Below are 16,460 nucleotides of genomic sequence, written 5' to 3'. Positions count from 1 at the left end.
ATGAAACAAGTTATTACATTTTTGGACCGATCCGGATCATTTCTATTATGTTACATTAGGTTAATGTTACAAGCCTCTACTATTGTGTGTGTGCGTGTATGCTATCGACCCCACCTCCACCAACAGACACAAAGACAGCGGAATACTGACAAGAGGCTTCACCATTAATCTACCTTTTAGGAAACATCAGAAATGGGCTAAGTAACAGGTGCATGTATACATGTTGGGGCTAATCCGGATTCAGGACAATACAATTGGAAGATAAGCTTTTCTAGTTATCAATGTCTAAGTGTTTTTTGTGGCTATGACACACTGCCAATGTGTGGACACAGTAAGTCACTACCGGGTATTTTAAGAGCTTTCATATTCTTTGACTTATTTTAAGAGCATTCATATTCTGTTTCATCAACACTTACGAATAGACAAAACTCACCAAAAGGAAGACACACATGCTGGAGTATTGAGACGTGACTCTTCCTGTTTAGCAAGTCAAGTGGATAACTAAGCCTCCGCAACAATGTTTTGCCTTGTTTTCTGGCCTGCAGGCGTCTAAATGAAGCAGTCGTCCACAGAGACAAGGTTCGCTCACAGAGGCATATTTGGCGCAATCTAAAGGTTTGCAAACCAAAAAAGTTGGAAATAGAAGGGTTCCTAAATCGAGGTCCCACTGTAGTATTATTTGATTATATGCTCAGTTTAAAGGGGAAAAGGTGTTTTTACATTTTGCCTATCATTCAAAACCTTTATGTATGTAAGACAAGAACACATTTTTCTTTTTTTATACACTCTAATTCGTAAATAAATGTAAGCAAAAGTACACTAAAAATGGAACCTATGGGAGTCTCTCTATTCTGCCTATAAAGCGCTTAAAAAAAACATCCAAACACTGCCATCAACCTTTTACATACACCCTCTAAGTATGTATGTAATGTAGTAACAGGCAGATTCATAATAACATATAATATTTACGTATTTTGATCATTTTATACATGCTGTGGCGCATTAATTTAAAAAACACATCACAACGTTCACTTTTTCTTTCAACAACATCATTGATTACTACTCACTGCAGACTTCATGAGAGCCAACAAACACAATAAAACACAAATTGCTGTACAATGTCTGCTCTCACTGGGATGCAGACTGGGAGGATGTTGACATATTCCCATTTTTTTTTAAATGACAAAGGAAAAAGAGAAAAAGGGGAGTGGAATGAAGCATCTTTTCTGGTCTTTTTCGCCACTAAGTTGGCTGTCAAAGCGGACCAACTTCTCAGTTTATGTCCACATAATTTCAATATCCAGGTTAAAGGCATGATTTATTATTTAAAATAAACTTTCACCAGCTCAGAGGCTGGAAAGCAGCTCACTGGGCTCATGATGTCAAAACAGAAGCTCAAGGAAGTTACCGCTCTGATTATTGCGCCGCGAAATGTAGGTGCTTCACGTTAGCGGTAATATCAACAATATCGCTAAAATGTATCAATCAGGTCACAAAATGTAAAAAATATAGTAATGTTGGTGCTTTTTGCATGGTTATTTATTGGGTTTTGTGATTGGAATAGGCACAACAGCTGCAATGACATAATGGCTCTCATTGGTTCCATTGTAAGTGTTTATTCACAAGTTAGTATGCATTTCAAAAACTACATATGTGGTCTTGTCTCTCATGAGCATTGTAAACTATAGGCACAATTCTAACTTGAGAACATGTTTGGGAAAGGTGTAGAATGTTCCTTGTTTGACCCACTTTAAACAACCACATATTTTAACTGCTATTGCATCTGCCTCACAATACGAAGGTCCTGAGAAGTCTTGGGTTCAATCCCGGGCTCGGGATCTTTCTGTGTGGCGTTTGCATGTTCTCCCCGTGACTGCGTGGGTTCCCTCCGGATACTCCGGCTTCCTCCCACCTCCAAAAGACATGCACCTGGGGATAGGTTGGTTGGCAACACTAAATTGGCCCTAGTGTGTGAATGTTGTCTGTCTATCTGTGTTGGCCCTGCGATGAGGTGGCGACTTGTCCAGGGTGTACACCGCCTTCCGCCCAATTGTAGCTGAGATAGGCTCCAGCGCCCCCCGCGATCCCAAAGGGAATAAGCGGTAGAAAATGGATGGATGGATGGATGGATGGATGTATACTTCAGGAATCGAGTGCTGTGTTACATACCGTGCAAAACTGAATTCCTCTGACTGAGTTGCCCAGTTTGTCTAAGGGAGGTGACCAGCAAACAATACCCATCACATTAGGGACTACCAGCAGGATCCCCCCTGAAACTCCAGACTTGGCAGGCAGACCCACCTAAAAAACAAAAACAATTGATCAAAAAAACAACCAAAAATCAGATGAGTATATGCAATGCTAGTATTCCATGAAAAAGCTGACATTATTTACACTGCAGCATATGACAATGTTTTCCTTTAAAAAATGATTATGAAACAAAAGGGGTTTCAAATAGAAATATAGAGATGCAGTAGAATAACAGTGTTGATGTCAAAATTACCGATACGAGCTCTACCTTTATGTGCTGCGCTAGGTTCTTCATTTGGTCGCCAGTCCCTCCAGAATTTCACAAGGTTTATCTGCGATGGTTGCCGACTAAAACGCGTAAACTCTCTGGAACTTTTGCCGTAGCTTTCTGAAAAAGCTGCAATGTTTTGAGGCCTATTTTCTTTCATAACATTGGATTAACTTGTGATATGATGAATTTGCTATCCATGTTTGTAGTGCTCCTTGTAATCGTACTATAGAAAAACAGAGGATCTCAACAAAATTGGAAAACAAACACTCTATTGATGTTTTAATCATTTCATACCACACAGACATACAAGTAGATACTAAATGGCAGTAAAAGCCCATACTTTTGAGCTCATTGTCAAATTACTGTACTGTTTAATTTAACCATAACTCATAATACTTCATTATAATTACGAAAAGAAACACCAGCAAAGGCTTTCTTATTTTCCGCTAATGTGCAATCTACTCTGTCGTCCACAAGTTGCAGACATCAATATTCATTTTACACTTGAAAAGGGATTTTCCATCATAAACATTAATTTATTTTTACAAGCACGTTAAGAACATTTGCAAACGGTTGAGAGCGATCTAGAGCACTCTTTTTTTTTTTTTGTAAATGAGAGACAATGAGGGATTATCATCACACATCATCTCGGTCATGTAAATGATGCCTCTTTCCTAGGTCAGCATTGCAAATGAAAATCTGTTTTTTATTGCCTTACCCAAGATAAATGGTTAAATCACGCAAAGTAGAAAGTAAATGTTAGTATATTATATCAACCAGAAGGCTTAGCGCTGTAGACGGGAAAGAGCTATGCAATTGTGCTGTGTGAGCAATAAAGAGTGGATATATTGTCATACGCTGCCGTTTCTGCTTCATCTTCACAAGAAAGAAATAAGTATTGATTAGACAGTTCGCTCGCTCAGAAACAAATTAGATTGGCAAAAACCTACAGGAAAGTTGCAGGCTTTGAACAATGTTACATGGCGGTGCATAACTTGTGAGGATTGGTTGAATTTGCATCAGCTGGCTTTGTAATGGATGAATACATGGATTCCCTTAAACAGTGGTACCAAGGTTTTTGCCAGTACCGTATTTTTCGGACTATAAGTCGCAGTTTTTTCCATAGTTTGGGTGCGACTTATACTCAGGAGCGACTTATGTGTGAAATTATTAACACATTACCGTAAAATATCAAATAACATTATTTAGCTCATTCACGTAAGAGACTAGACCAGGGGTCACCAACCTTTTTGAAACCAAGAGCTACTTCTTGGGTACTGATTAATGTGAAGGGCTACCAGTTTGATACACACTTAAATAAATTGCCAGAAAAAGCCAATTTGCTCAATTTACCTTTAACTCTATGTTATTATTAATAGTTAATGATATGTATCTTTTACGGAAGGTTTTTTGTAGAGAATAAATGATGAAAAAAACACTTAATTGAACGGTTTAAAAGAGGAGAAAAAATGAAAATTAAATTTTGAAACATAGTTTATCTTCAATTTAGACTCTTTAAAATTCAAGATTCAACCGAAAAAAAGAAGAGCTAGCTAACTAGCTAATTCGAATCTTTTTGAAAAATTAAAAAAATAATTTATGGAACATCATTAGTAATTTTTCCTGATTAAGATTAATTTTAGAATTTTGATGACATGTTTAAATAGGTTAAAATCCAATCTGCACTTTGTTAGAATATATAACAAATTGGACCAAGCTATATTTCTAACAAAGACTTATTTCTTCTAGATTTTCCAGAACAAAATTTTTAAAAGAAATTCAAAAGACTTTGAAATAAGATTTATATTTGATTCTACAGATTTTCTAGATTTGCCAGAATCATTTTTTTGAAATTTTAATCATAATAAGTTTGAAGAAATATTTCACAAATATTCTTCGTCGAAAAAACAGAAGCTAAAATGAAGAATTAAATTAAAATGTATTTATTATTCTTTACAATAAAAAAAAAAAAATTACTCATCTGGTCCTTACGGGCGACCTGGTGCCCGCGGGCACTGCGTTGGTGACCCCTGGATTAAACGTATAAGATTTCATGGGATTTAGCGATTAGGAGTGACAGATTGTATAGCATGTTCTATATGTTATAGTTATTTGAATGACTCTTACCATAATATGTTACGTTAACATACCAGTTGGTTATTTATGCCTCATATAACGTACACTTATTCAGCCTGTTGTTCACTATTCTTTGTTTATTTTAAATTGCCTTCCAAATGTCTATTCTTGGTGTTGGGTTTTATCAAATACATTTCCCCCAAAAATGTGACTTATACTCCAGTGCGACTTATATATGTTTTTTTCCTTCTTTATTATGCATTCTCGGCATGTGCGACTTATACTCCGAAAAATACGGTAAATATTTAATTGGGATTAAATATAGTTTTCCACACAGAAAAAAATGTGAAATACATATACCGTAAATGGCACAATTTTTTTTCAAAAAAGTTTTAGTCAAAATAGGAATCATGGGAAAAGTGGGGCATACAAAAACCAAAGAACCACTGTATTCATATTCAAAAATGTTTGCCAATAGCCTAAAGCTTAATTGGTCAAAACTATATATCTCACAAGAATGGAAATGTAAAGAGCAATTGAAAGTCAATCACATTTTTCCACGAATATAATAAGAACCATTTGACTTACATGGAAGGCAAACTGTCCAGAGAAGTCATACATGCCACAGGAGTGCATGAGACTCAGGGTGTTTCTCACAGCCTCAGGGCTTAACACACGTTCACCTGTGATCGGACAGATGCCCCCATTAGCGAGTGTGGCAGCCATCACGCTGGCGCTCTCGCAGGTCACCTCAATGGAGCACAGCTGGAAATCAAACACAGTGATATAAAAAGATCAGCAAATCTCCTGAATAGTGTTGGGGTAACTTTATTTGGGGTTAGAAGAGATACAGTATATTCAAATACTTATATCTGATATCTACTGCTGTCATTGTTCTTCTTTGTCTCTGACAAAATACAGATATTTTCAGTATATGAATTATTCTTTGAAGTTTTGGTACAACATGACAGTTTGATACAGTTCAACCAAACGGGGATATACTCAAGACCAAATTAAAACAGCATTCTTTTAGAATATTCTGCCACTGATTAAACAGGGAATCTTTCATTTTAGCCACTCGTTCATTCTCTATATCTTTAGAGTCATGGGTGAGTGGGAGCCTATCCCAGCTGACTTCACTGGTCGCCAGTCAATCACATGGCACATATAAACGAATGACCATGCACACTCACATTTACGGCATTGATACTGGTCAATGTTGAGATGTCCGTACACACAAAATATCTCTATCAATGGTGTAGCCCCAGGATTCTCCCGGCGAAATGCAAATAAACACACACAAAGTCACCTGAAAGTAGAGGTCCAGTATAGATGTCATGTCTGTCCCCTCTGGAAAACACTGCAGGAAAAATGTGTTTAAGACATTTTCAAAGCCACGCAGAAGACAAACACTTTACAAATATTGAATATCTTCAAAAGGAGATTTCAGTTAAACATAACCCCGAAAGGGACAAGCGGTAGAAAATGGATGGATGGATGGATGGATAACTAAGTCTGAAATGTACTACAGGCCTTTTTTTCTATTTAATTATCATTACTATATTCATCATTATATTATATACACTGTGTATATATATATATATGATTTTAAAAAATACCCAAAACTACAAAAGAGCAAATCATTTGTATTCATGTGTAATTAATGCAACTTTTATGCAAAAACGATCACCATTTAAACATGAATATTTGTATACTTCATCTTTCTATCTTTCTTACATTTATATCTCCATCTGCTTAAAATATCATAGCTTTTGCGGTCAATACAGCTATTGTTAGTGTACTTTTGTGTCATACCCATCAATACAGTACATTTACTCTAAAATGTTTTTTATTTTTTGTCACTTCAAAAAGTTAAACCCATATATATAATATATATATATATATATATATATATATATAAATATATAATATATATATATTTATTTTTTATTTCTTGCATTTTTTATACTTATGGCTTACAGATAATAAAAACCCAAAACTCTGTCACATTTAATTGTAATTTTACATACAATTATTTTAAAAAGTATACTTTAGAGCAGTGGTCCCCAACCTTTTTGTAGCTGCGGACCGGTCAACGCTTGAAAATTTGTCCCACGGACCGGGGGGGGATGGGGGGGGGGGGTGGGTATTTTTTTTTTTTGTCATAAAGAAATACAATCATGTGTGCTTACGGAGTGTATCCCTGCAGACTGTATTCTGTATTGATATATAACGTATATATTGTGTTTTTTATGTTGATTTAATTTAAAAAAAACAAAAAACACAATTTTTTTATTTTTTTTTATTTCTTGTGCGGTCCGGTACCAATCGGTCCATGGACCGGTACCGCCCAGGCCGCGGCCCGGTGGTTGGGGACCACTGCTTTAGAGCAAACCAATCAGGCCTCTGAAAAGTATGTTCATTTCTATGCACTCAATACTAAGATGGAAATGATTTTGCATGAATTATTGCATCAAGGTGATCAGGTTGTGACACCGCTCAGGTGTGATGGAAGCCTTAATTGCTTTAAAGTCATCTGCATTGTTGGGTCTGGTCTCTGGTGTCATCTTCCTCTTGACAGTTCCACATAGATTCTCTTATATGGGGTTCTGCTCAGGTAAGTTTGCTGGCCAATCAAGCACAGCAATATCATGGTCTCTGAACTTAAATCAACATCTCCATAAAGTTTGTCAGCAGAAAGAAACAAAGTGTTATGTTGACTGTGAAATTGAGATAACACAATGGATGACCATCAACAGATTATATAGTAGCCCAAATCGTCACGAACTGTGGCAATTTCACACTGAATGTTAAGCAACAAGAATTCTGCGAATCTCAACTCTCCTACAATCACTTCAGTACCATGATTTTCAAATGACATGCAAAATGTTTTTTTAGGTTCTTCTAAAGGGGAACTGGTGTGGTCAAATTAACCTCTGCATTTGACCCATCTGCCGCGCTCGGGAATCATTTTGGTGATTTAACCCCCAATTCCAACCCTCAATGCCGAGTGCCAAGCAGGGAGGTAACGGGTCCCATTATTTAGTCTTTGGCATGCCTCGGCCGGGGTTTGAACTCACAACCAACCGCTCTCAGGGCGGACACCCTAACCACAACAGCCACTGAGCAGGCATGTCTATCATGCCTGCTCTATCATGTCTAATCAGCATGTTGAGAGGCCACACCTCTCAATATGCTCATTACACAGTATGATTATTGCAGAGATGTGCCTTAGGCTGGCCACATAAAAGTCACTTTAAAATGTGAAATTTGACCGTATTTGGCAACAATTATTTGGTTATGCAATGCAATTGATTTAGCAACTGCTCAGGTGGCTGGTCTCAGACCAGCTTAGACGTAAAGATGATGGATGTGGAGGCCTTAGGCTGGCATGGTTTTGCTCTGCAGTATGAGTGTTGTTCTAGACCTGTTCCACATGTAAAGCATATGTGCTATATAACACACTATACAAATACAATTGGCTTAGTTGAATGGACTTGATGAATATTTAACAAAACACCTATCGTGTAACATCTGAGTAGAATACACTATGACTCATCCGAGTACAAACCTTTTTTTCTTTCAAGTAGTAGCCGATGGCAAAGTTCCTATCTCCTGAATCACGCTCAGACTGGAATCTGTCACACAAACAGAACACTCCCTATCACAAGGAGGAAGCACATGTTTCCCTGTTTGTGTTTGTGTGTGTGTGTGTGTGTGTGTGTGTGTGTGTGTGTGTGTGTGTGTGTGTGTGTGTGTGTGTGTGTGTGTGTGTGTGTGTGTGTGTGTGTGTGTGTGTGTGTCAACATGGGCACCATCACGAATCATGCACATGTGACAAGAGACCTTTACAATGCAAACATAGTTTCTAGTTCTTATCAGTAAGGATTGTGCTTGTAAATTTGACCACTTTATATCACATAATTAAATCAAATAATTGTCCAGTTAAGACAATGAAGCCGTGAATAGCAAAAGCTAACTACAAAGAGTGAAATAAAAGTAAGAATAAATATCTTCAAACAAGGTATATTGTGCTTAATTATGTTTGTCTTTAATATTGCATTGGCTATGGCAAGTATACAAAACATTAATTACAGCATACATATCACTACTGGATAATATTGTTGGATCTTGGTAGGAAGAAAGAAGAAAGAACCATTAACATACAACATTGTTTACAACTAAACCAAATCTGGGGTTTTTGCATCTGTGGGTCATAGTGGGGGTCAGCGGGCCAAGGTGTTCTGTTAAAGTGGCACTGAATGTGTCAAGGACAATGAATCTTACTTCTTGGTAATGTTTAGTGCACATTTTCGAGTGACTTACGTGGCATTGCTGAAACCCACATACTCGTTTCCTGCCATGTTTTTCAAGAAGTTCATGACCTGACAAAGTAGCAAAAGGTGGCATGATTAGCAGTCAGACATTTTTGACACTCTGGGTGTCCCGATACAATTTTTTCACTTCCGATAGAATACCATATTGGAGCTTTGAGTATTAGCCAGTGATGTTGATACGTTTCAATGTAGTGAGTCCCCGGGACCCACAGGTAGGGTTTGGAGTGGGTTCCTGAGAAGTTCAATGCGTGCCCAAATAACAAAAAAAAAATTTTTGTTTATTTTATTTTTATTGAAACGTAGCATTAAACTTATTTAATGATGGGATGGTATTACTTTAATTTGTCTGTGACAAATTCTATCATAGTTTAGGTTGACAATATCAACCAATGAGGTGAAAATGAGGTGCTTCAATGAGACTGGAGTACAGAAAGTTGACTGCGTCATTCCAAATTCGACTGTGTCACGGATGCATGACGAGTACCTAGCAAAATTCCTGATTTGCCTATACTGATATTGATCCGATACAATGGGAGCATAATTCATACATATTATGTTATACCGTGGAATGTTACAAAAGGCATAATCAAGTAAAATGACTCAAACAGAGAACAATGGCAAATGTGAAAAAACAATAACCTATTTAGTATTAACCTCCTGGAATGGACTTGTGCTGTCTTTAAATTGAAGTGGAGTGGTATTGCTATTTTGCAATACCCATTGGCGAAAATATTTAAATAAATTAAGTAAGTTAAATGATGTGGACACATTTGTTACTGGACACTTCCTAAAACACGCTTCTGCCCTTTGAGACTTTTTATGTGTAAGCATATTGTAATTACAATTATTATTTTTTTTTATAATTTCTGATAGGTGTCTGCCTTGGAGACATCTGTAAGTAACATGCAACTATAATTATTGATAGTTGTTTATATCGCCCAATGTGTTCTAGACTGATACTTTGTGTGCTTAAAGACACCTATTACGTATATCTAGCTTGTGTGCTATAGTGTGCTTAGCTGTTGTGCAGCTGCTTGTTCCAAGTAGACTATGTATAGCCTACCATGTATACATTTTGTGATAACTTGACTAAAATATAAGAAAATACCAATTTTGTGCACTTATTGGAGGACATTAAGATGTTAACTGGCTGTCCAGCTTTGCAAAAATTAACACGCTGTAGAACTCCTTATATTCGAGCGGATACTATATCTATTTTAGATGTAAACCGACATAATCTGATACTTGTTTTTTTTGCTGATATCGGTCCGATATCGGATCTGATCGGAACTGCCCTAATACAAACGCAATGAAATAGTACTTAATTCAAACTTCCCATACTTACATAGTCAAATTTTTCTGCATTGCCTTCGCCTTGCTGAGGGAGAATAAAAAAATACAGTTAGTTTATTTATTTGATAAAAGGTAAGTATCAAAGGTGAAATATGACAATAAAATTAAATAATGCTACTACAGAGTACTAAAGAATAAGCAGATATGATGTGAAATCACATAGTAATGCCGTAGAATAAAGAATATGAGAACAGATATAGATTGGCTTTGTGTTAATGTGACAAGTGGGAACATTTTTGGACCTGTGTTACTGTTACCAGTTCAGAAAATGAATAGGGATTAAATGAGATTTACAAAAACACAACAAAACAGTGTACATGTTTATAAATTAGGTCTGATGCACTGGTTTTAGATACATGAATTTAGTTGTAAGAGAGTTATAATGCAGATGTCAAATGTGGGCTCACATATCTGTGAAGCTGGGTATTTAACGAAACCATATCTGTGAATTTCGTTTAACACCTCTGGCCCAGTGTTCTGTACAATTTTTAATGCACACACGTTTTTAGATGCTGCTTAGTCCACCAACAAAACACTGCAAAAGATAGACATGCATACACTTTTATGGCGCAGTAACATTTTTCAGTACATTCAAAACGTTGAACCATTCATGTTTTTACTTTTAGAGTTTACATGTTTAGACCTTAAGTTTTTAAATGTGAATGACAAATTTTAAGTTATACCCTTAACTGTGCAGAAGAATAAAACAATAACACTGATGGAGAGTCACTACAGAGAGATTTCTAAAGGCTGATTGGAGAAGAAAAAGTAAAAGGGGGAGAGGTCGGGGTTGGGGGAGTGCAAGGAGAAATATATGGAAAAGGAAGAAAAAATTACCAACGTCATTTGACCTGCAGCAGCAGTCATTATTTCCCACAGTTCCTAAGTCTGGAAAATATGCAACATACAAAAACAGCAACAATATGTAGCCTTCAAGCACCAGGTAACAGTTTGGGGCATAGTGCTACAATAAACATATAATAATTTTCCCGTTAAAATTAATATTAAGTAGGCAAACAGCTCGTTGTTGTCACTTTAAAAAAATAACTAAATTGACACACTGCCCCCTAACCACCAGCATACAACCCTCTGCGAGTATTGTGGGGTCACACAGCTACGGTAGGAAGTTTTTAGAGGTACATTACTGCAAACCACAGTGAATGTGGTTTCATCCGAGAACAGAGTACAAAACGTGGATACAGTGTCAGTGTTATTATTAACAACACACTTGAGTCATTAGCTGAAACAAATAATTTCACTTGTAAAATATGAGTCCTATTATATTTTCTTTGTTCTCCCGGAATATTATTATGATTAACCGCATCCCTAGAACAAATTTAAATCAGCTCACAGCTTTTAGTTGTATTGCTTGCTCAAATTAATAGTGCCCCAACTTACGAGTGTTTTAAGATACGAGCGGTCTCCAAGCTATTTCTTATGCAGAAATTAGATTTACGAGCCTTCCCGCCACTAGTTGGTGTAGCGAATGTCACAGTGAACTACGTAAGAGTACTTTCTAGCAATAGCTTCTTGCTAGAGAGCGACAATAAAAAAAAAATTTGACGATAAGAACAAAGACAGTGAGTGTGAAGCAGTGTTGAGAAGAACAAGTGGACGATATTCATTCAACTAAAGAAAGAAATCATCTAAACATGGCTGATCGTGCAGCCAACTCTAAATGGTAGACATTTATCCATGAAAATATGGAAAACCTGCTGATGGTGTATTTAACGGCGAAGCACCTGGAAGAAGGCACTGTAGAAGTCTGCTCTCCAAGATAAATGATTTACATTATAACATTACTTCATAAAACTAATGGAGTTGTTGTATTGTTTTTCATACAATATTTCGTATTTAAAAGTTAGTTTTTAATTATACAAGTTTTTTATGTTACATGTTAATAATGTGTTTTTTGGCACTAATAATTTGATTTAAATACATTTTAATGTCTATGGATGTTCTCATTCATCCAGGTCATTGTCCTCTCATGGCATTCAATCGATCGCAAATGGACTGTTTGGTTTGTCTTAGAAGACGCTTTGCCGCTCAACAAAACGTCTTCTAAGACAAACCGTTGAGATCGATTGAATGCCCTGAGATTAATTTCAATGGGTGAGATACGAGTGTTTTGAGTTATGAGCTCCGTCATTGAACAAATTAAACTCGTAAGTTGAGGTACTACTGTATTTAGGAAGCCTGTCATTAGTCTGTTAAAGAATCTTGATACAAATGAAATAAAATTGCCTTAGATGGGCCAATACACATTTGAAATAGTTCACTATGAGTATCATTAGACTTAGAGTTGAAGTTACAACAAGCAATTGGCATCGGTGCGGTGGAATTGCCCCAATAGTATCGCAGCAAAAACATTATTTGCCTTGGCTGCTTAGCTGGTTGTAATGCTTTATGGTAAGGCATCCTGGTTCAGCCAGTAAACTACACACTAGTAAGAGCATATTATTTATATACTTAAGAGAAGTTAGTTTTAAAGTGTACACACCAAAAAATATCAAACTATACAGAATCGTCCTATCGGGCATCCGATCTCATGCTAGACTGTAAATACAATATGTGAGAAGGATTTAAAAGTTACAGTAAGTCATGCTGCAGAATTTTCTTGTTTGGATAAAACTGAACTTTTATAGAAGGACAGCAATTAAACATACTCACATACTTTGCACTGAGTTACCAAAGTGAAAACATTCTTACAGTGAGTCTAATAGTGATGTCAAACTGTTGACAATAGCTCCTCTAGAAGACTAAGGGCCTGATTTACTAAGATCGTACCACGCCCTAAACAGTATGTGCAATCTATTAAATTGTGTGTACTATTAGTGGGCGTTGTGCGTGTGATTTACTTAACACTCCGTGTACAATTCAAAAGTGGTGCAGATAGCCTTATTTAAATGAGGATTTTCCGTGTACTATGTGGCATTACAACGGAGACACTAAATTATTTACTGCACATTCATTTTATCATGCTCCTGTGTGGCGGTTGCTATGTTTTGCAGGAGATATCTACCACTTTTTATGGGCATTTTAGACACAGTCTAAAGTGCTACAACGGAACCCACTTTTTTACCCTGTCCTTTTTTTTGTATCGCTGAAGGTGCGCTCAAGAGAGAAAAAATGCATATAGGAGATATGTTAAAAGTATACTGTATATTATAAATAAAAACACAAATGGTATTAAAAAAATGCCAGCAGGCAGCAAATTGCATCAATTTAATTTGTTTTAATCAGCTCCTTACGTCGTCCAGCATGTAGCTATATAATGACAAAAGCATGTTGCTGAATAGATACAATGTCTTAATATTTTATATTTCTGACAGACCATGCAAATATGTTGTCACACACACACACAACCATCTGTCTTTGCACTGCGAGCACTGAGCAAATCAATATTCACATACTTTTCAGATGTGCTAAGTAAAACGCAAAATAGTGCCCGCTTAATAGTAATGAGTGTTGCTAAATCACATTGCGCGTGCTATATAACATATTTGCATCTTGTCCTCAGTATTGTGGGCATGTTGATGACTCGCGTATATTCTGCATATTAACGATGACCGAGACACAAAGTAGATTGCACCAGTTATTCTGCTCACTTAACAAACGCTATCCACTTTGCACATGTTTAGTAGATCAGCTTTGCACGTGTTTTAGTACACGCAAGCCTTTAGTAAATCAGGTCCTTACTGTTCTGTGTTGAAAAATGGCAACTGACGAACACAAGAAACTGCAGTGGAGAAGAAGACGTTCTTCAAGCACAGCTAAGAAGGCACAATAAAAGTCGAGCATCCAATGACTTGGATGTAGGATGTAAAATAACACCACAGTGGTAACAAAGAATTTCAGAAAACAACCAGTGTGTTAAATCAGTAAAAACGTGTTGCCTGTTTACCTTTATCAGGGAGGTACAAACAATAGCTCCAGCATTCACCATTGGGTTGTGGGGCTTATCTGCAAACCAACAGGAGTTCAGTTATTATGTGGTGAATTGTAATAGCATAAAAATGTCCTCAAGTCTCTAAACAAAGCATACAAATTCATCAAACAAAGCTGTGTTAAATGAAAAACAAACACATACAATGACCTCCTGCAAAAGAAAGCACATGGCAAATATGTGCATCAAAAGAAATTCATCCCTGAAGACATTTCTGTTTTCAATTTTGCATTGCCAGTGTCAGTTGGTGACACCATAAAAATTCTGACAATGCTGTCCGAACAACACAAATAAACTTGTCCCTGTGAAGCCTCAAACGATCAGCAGTTGCAGGAATAGTTGGTAAATAGCAAGCTGGTGAGAGCAAGCCTCTGAACTCTTTAGCAGTTCATGTGACACACTTACATCACCTTTAATTCCTCAATAGCATGATCTCCTTGCACAACACCACTGCCAGGATGGTCAAATCCCTACGAAGGATATGATGACAAACAAAGCAATGGCGGTGTTTTCTTTTCAAAAACAGAACATTGTGAACTAGCAGAAAAGGCATTAACAGCTAGCTACTCACATTTAACTAAAATAAACATAACTCAATAACTAAATATGCAAAATATACAGGCTGTATGTCATTTTTAGGTATGGATGTGCCGATCCGATCGACCACCGATTTTCATGAAAAAGTACTGTATGTGATTGGCCAATGCCTTCTAGTGTCGATCACCAACACAGATCCACTCCAGCTAATACTTGATTTATTTGTATTCTCCTGGCTGACAAACGGCTGGCAGCCAATAATGTATCTTCATACACAAGTATAGATATTTAAGAGTAAATCAAGAAGTAGATTAATAAGAGTCTAGAGAGAGGATAATAATATAACAACAACTGTTGGTATGTTAGCATTGTCGCAGTCAGTACACGACACGTAAGAGGGCTGATCGATCCATAAATTGCGGGTGTCGATACCATGGTCTCAGTCTATGATCTACACTAGTTACTCGGTTAATATTTTTATTTTCTCAAAATAATTTTTGGGTTGTTTTAAATGTTTTTGTTAACATTGACAAATTCAGAAAATAATTCCCTGGACACAGGACGACTTTAAGGGCAAAAAACAAAGGATTTCAATGAGTAGTAGATAGATAATATTTTGGGTTGATTTTGTTGTTATTGTGTACTATTGACTTTGTTTTCCTCAAACAATTGTATGTAATACAAGAGAATACGGAACTACTTAAAATATTGTGTCGATATTGTTAAACTGTCAAGAGCACTCACCATATATACATAGAAAACTGTACACAGTTTATACATGTGATCGGTATCAGCCTATCTAACTCATGAATGATCAGTACCCTAAAACCCTGATCGGAAAATCCACATTTTTAGGTGTCATAATGTAGCCATAGATATTCTATGAGCTAAATACGCAAAGATAATGCACAAAAAAGTGTTACGGATCAACACTGTGTACATAACAAGGTCACGTTTTTGCCAGCAGCACTTACAGGCAATCCACCTCACAGTCCACAAAATGGTTTCTTTTTTAATTCTGGAATAAAAACTCAAATCCCAAGGTATCAATGTTTTAGGCTGACTTCACTTTGTTTGGGCTGAGATGCCAACTGATACGCACTGACTGAAACATTCCTATAATTTGTAAAAAGATAAATCCACTAACCATCTTCATCGAGAAAGAGCTTGTTAAAACGGAGGCCACTAGGTTCCTTCCCGATGAAACTGTGCACATACTCGGTGCCGTGGTCATGAACAGCAACAGCATACTTCAGGGGCTTGACACAAGACTGCATACAGAAGGGGACCTTTGTGTCTCCCGCTGTGTATCTACAAAAGGCACATAATTATTAACTTGAAATGACAATTTAAAAAAATATCATACATCAAAACAACTGCTAAAAAAAAATAATTATCAATGTGAAATATCATTACCATGCTTTTATAGATTGTTAATATTCAGGGAGGGCTAAAGTTAATTGATAACAGTAACTGCCCAGTGTTTAGTACCATTTACCTTTATGACTTCTGCTCCTACACAAACATTTCATGTCAATGGAATTTCACAGCCTCTTAAAAAACAAGTCGTTCAAACCAATTGTTGCAACACTCCTTACGGCTGGTAATTGCCCCCAATGTTTTTACAGATCATTTCGGTACACCTGCAGTGCAATCACATGTTTAACAGACGTCCCTCCAGGATTTTGTT

General features: G+C 36.7%; 1 protein-coding gene across 2 annotated transcripts in view; it reads right to left on the bottom strand.

The window, feature by feature from the left end:
• Positions 1-16,460, bottom strand: part of LOC133574159 (glutaminase kidney isoform, mitochondrial-like) — a 73,012-nt gene that overhangs the window by 33,771 nt on the left and 22,781 nt on the right. For both annotated transcript variants that reach the window (XM_061926239.2, XM_061926240.2), the window contains exons 6-13: positions 15,918-16,081; positions 14,192-14,250; positions 10,280-10,312; positions 8,924-8,982; positions 8,169-8,235; positions 5,907-5,957; positions 5,186-5,362; positions 2,170-2,301 (exon numbers count right to left, since the gene is read on the bottom strand). In XM_061926239.2, the coding sequence (XP_061782223.1) occupies positions 2,170-2,301; positions 5,186-5,362; positions 5,907-5,957; positions 8,169-8,235; positions 8,924-8,982; positions 10,280-10,312; positions 14,192-14,250; positions 15,918-16,081 (742 nt within the window). The remainder of the gene's footprint in view (positions 1-2,169; positions 2,302-5,185; positions 5,363-5,906; positions 5,958-8,168; positions 8,236-8,923; positions 8,983-10,279; positions 10,313-14,191; positions 14,251-15,917; positions 16,082-16,460) is intronic.

Source organism: Nerophis lumbriciformis, linkage group LG31 (genome assembly GCF_033978685.3).
Source record: "Nerophis lumbriciformis linkage group LG31, RoL_Nlum_v2.1, whole genome shotgun sequence".
NCBI lineage: Eukaryota > Metazoa > Chordata > Actinopteri > Syngnathiformes > Syngnathidae > Nerophis > Nerophis lumbriciformis.
Note: the sequence above shows the minus strand (reverse complement) of the source record. Positions and strands in the feature narration are given on the sequence as shown.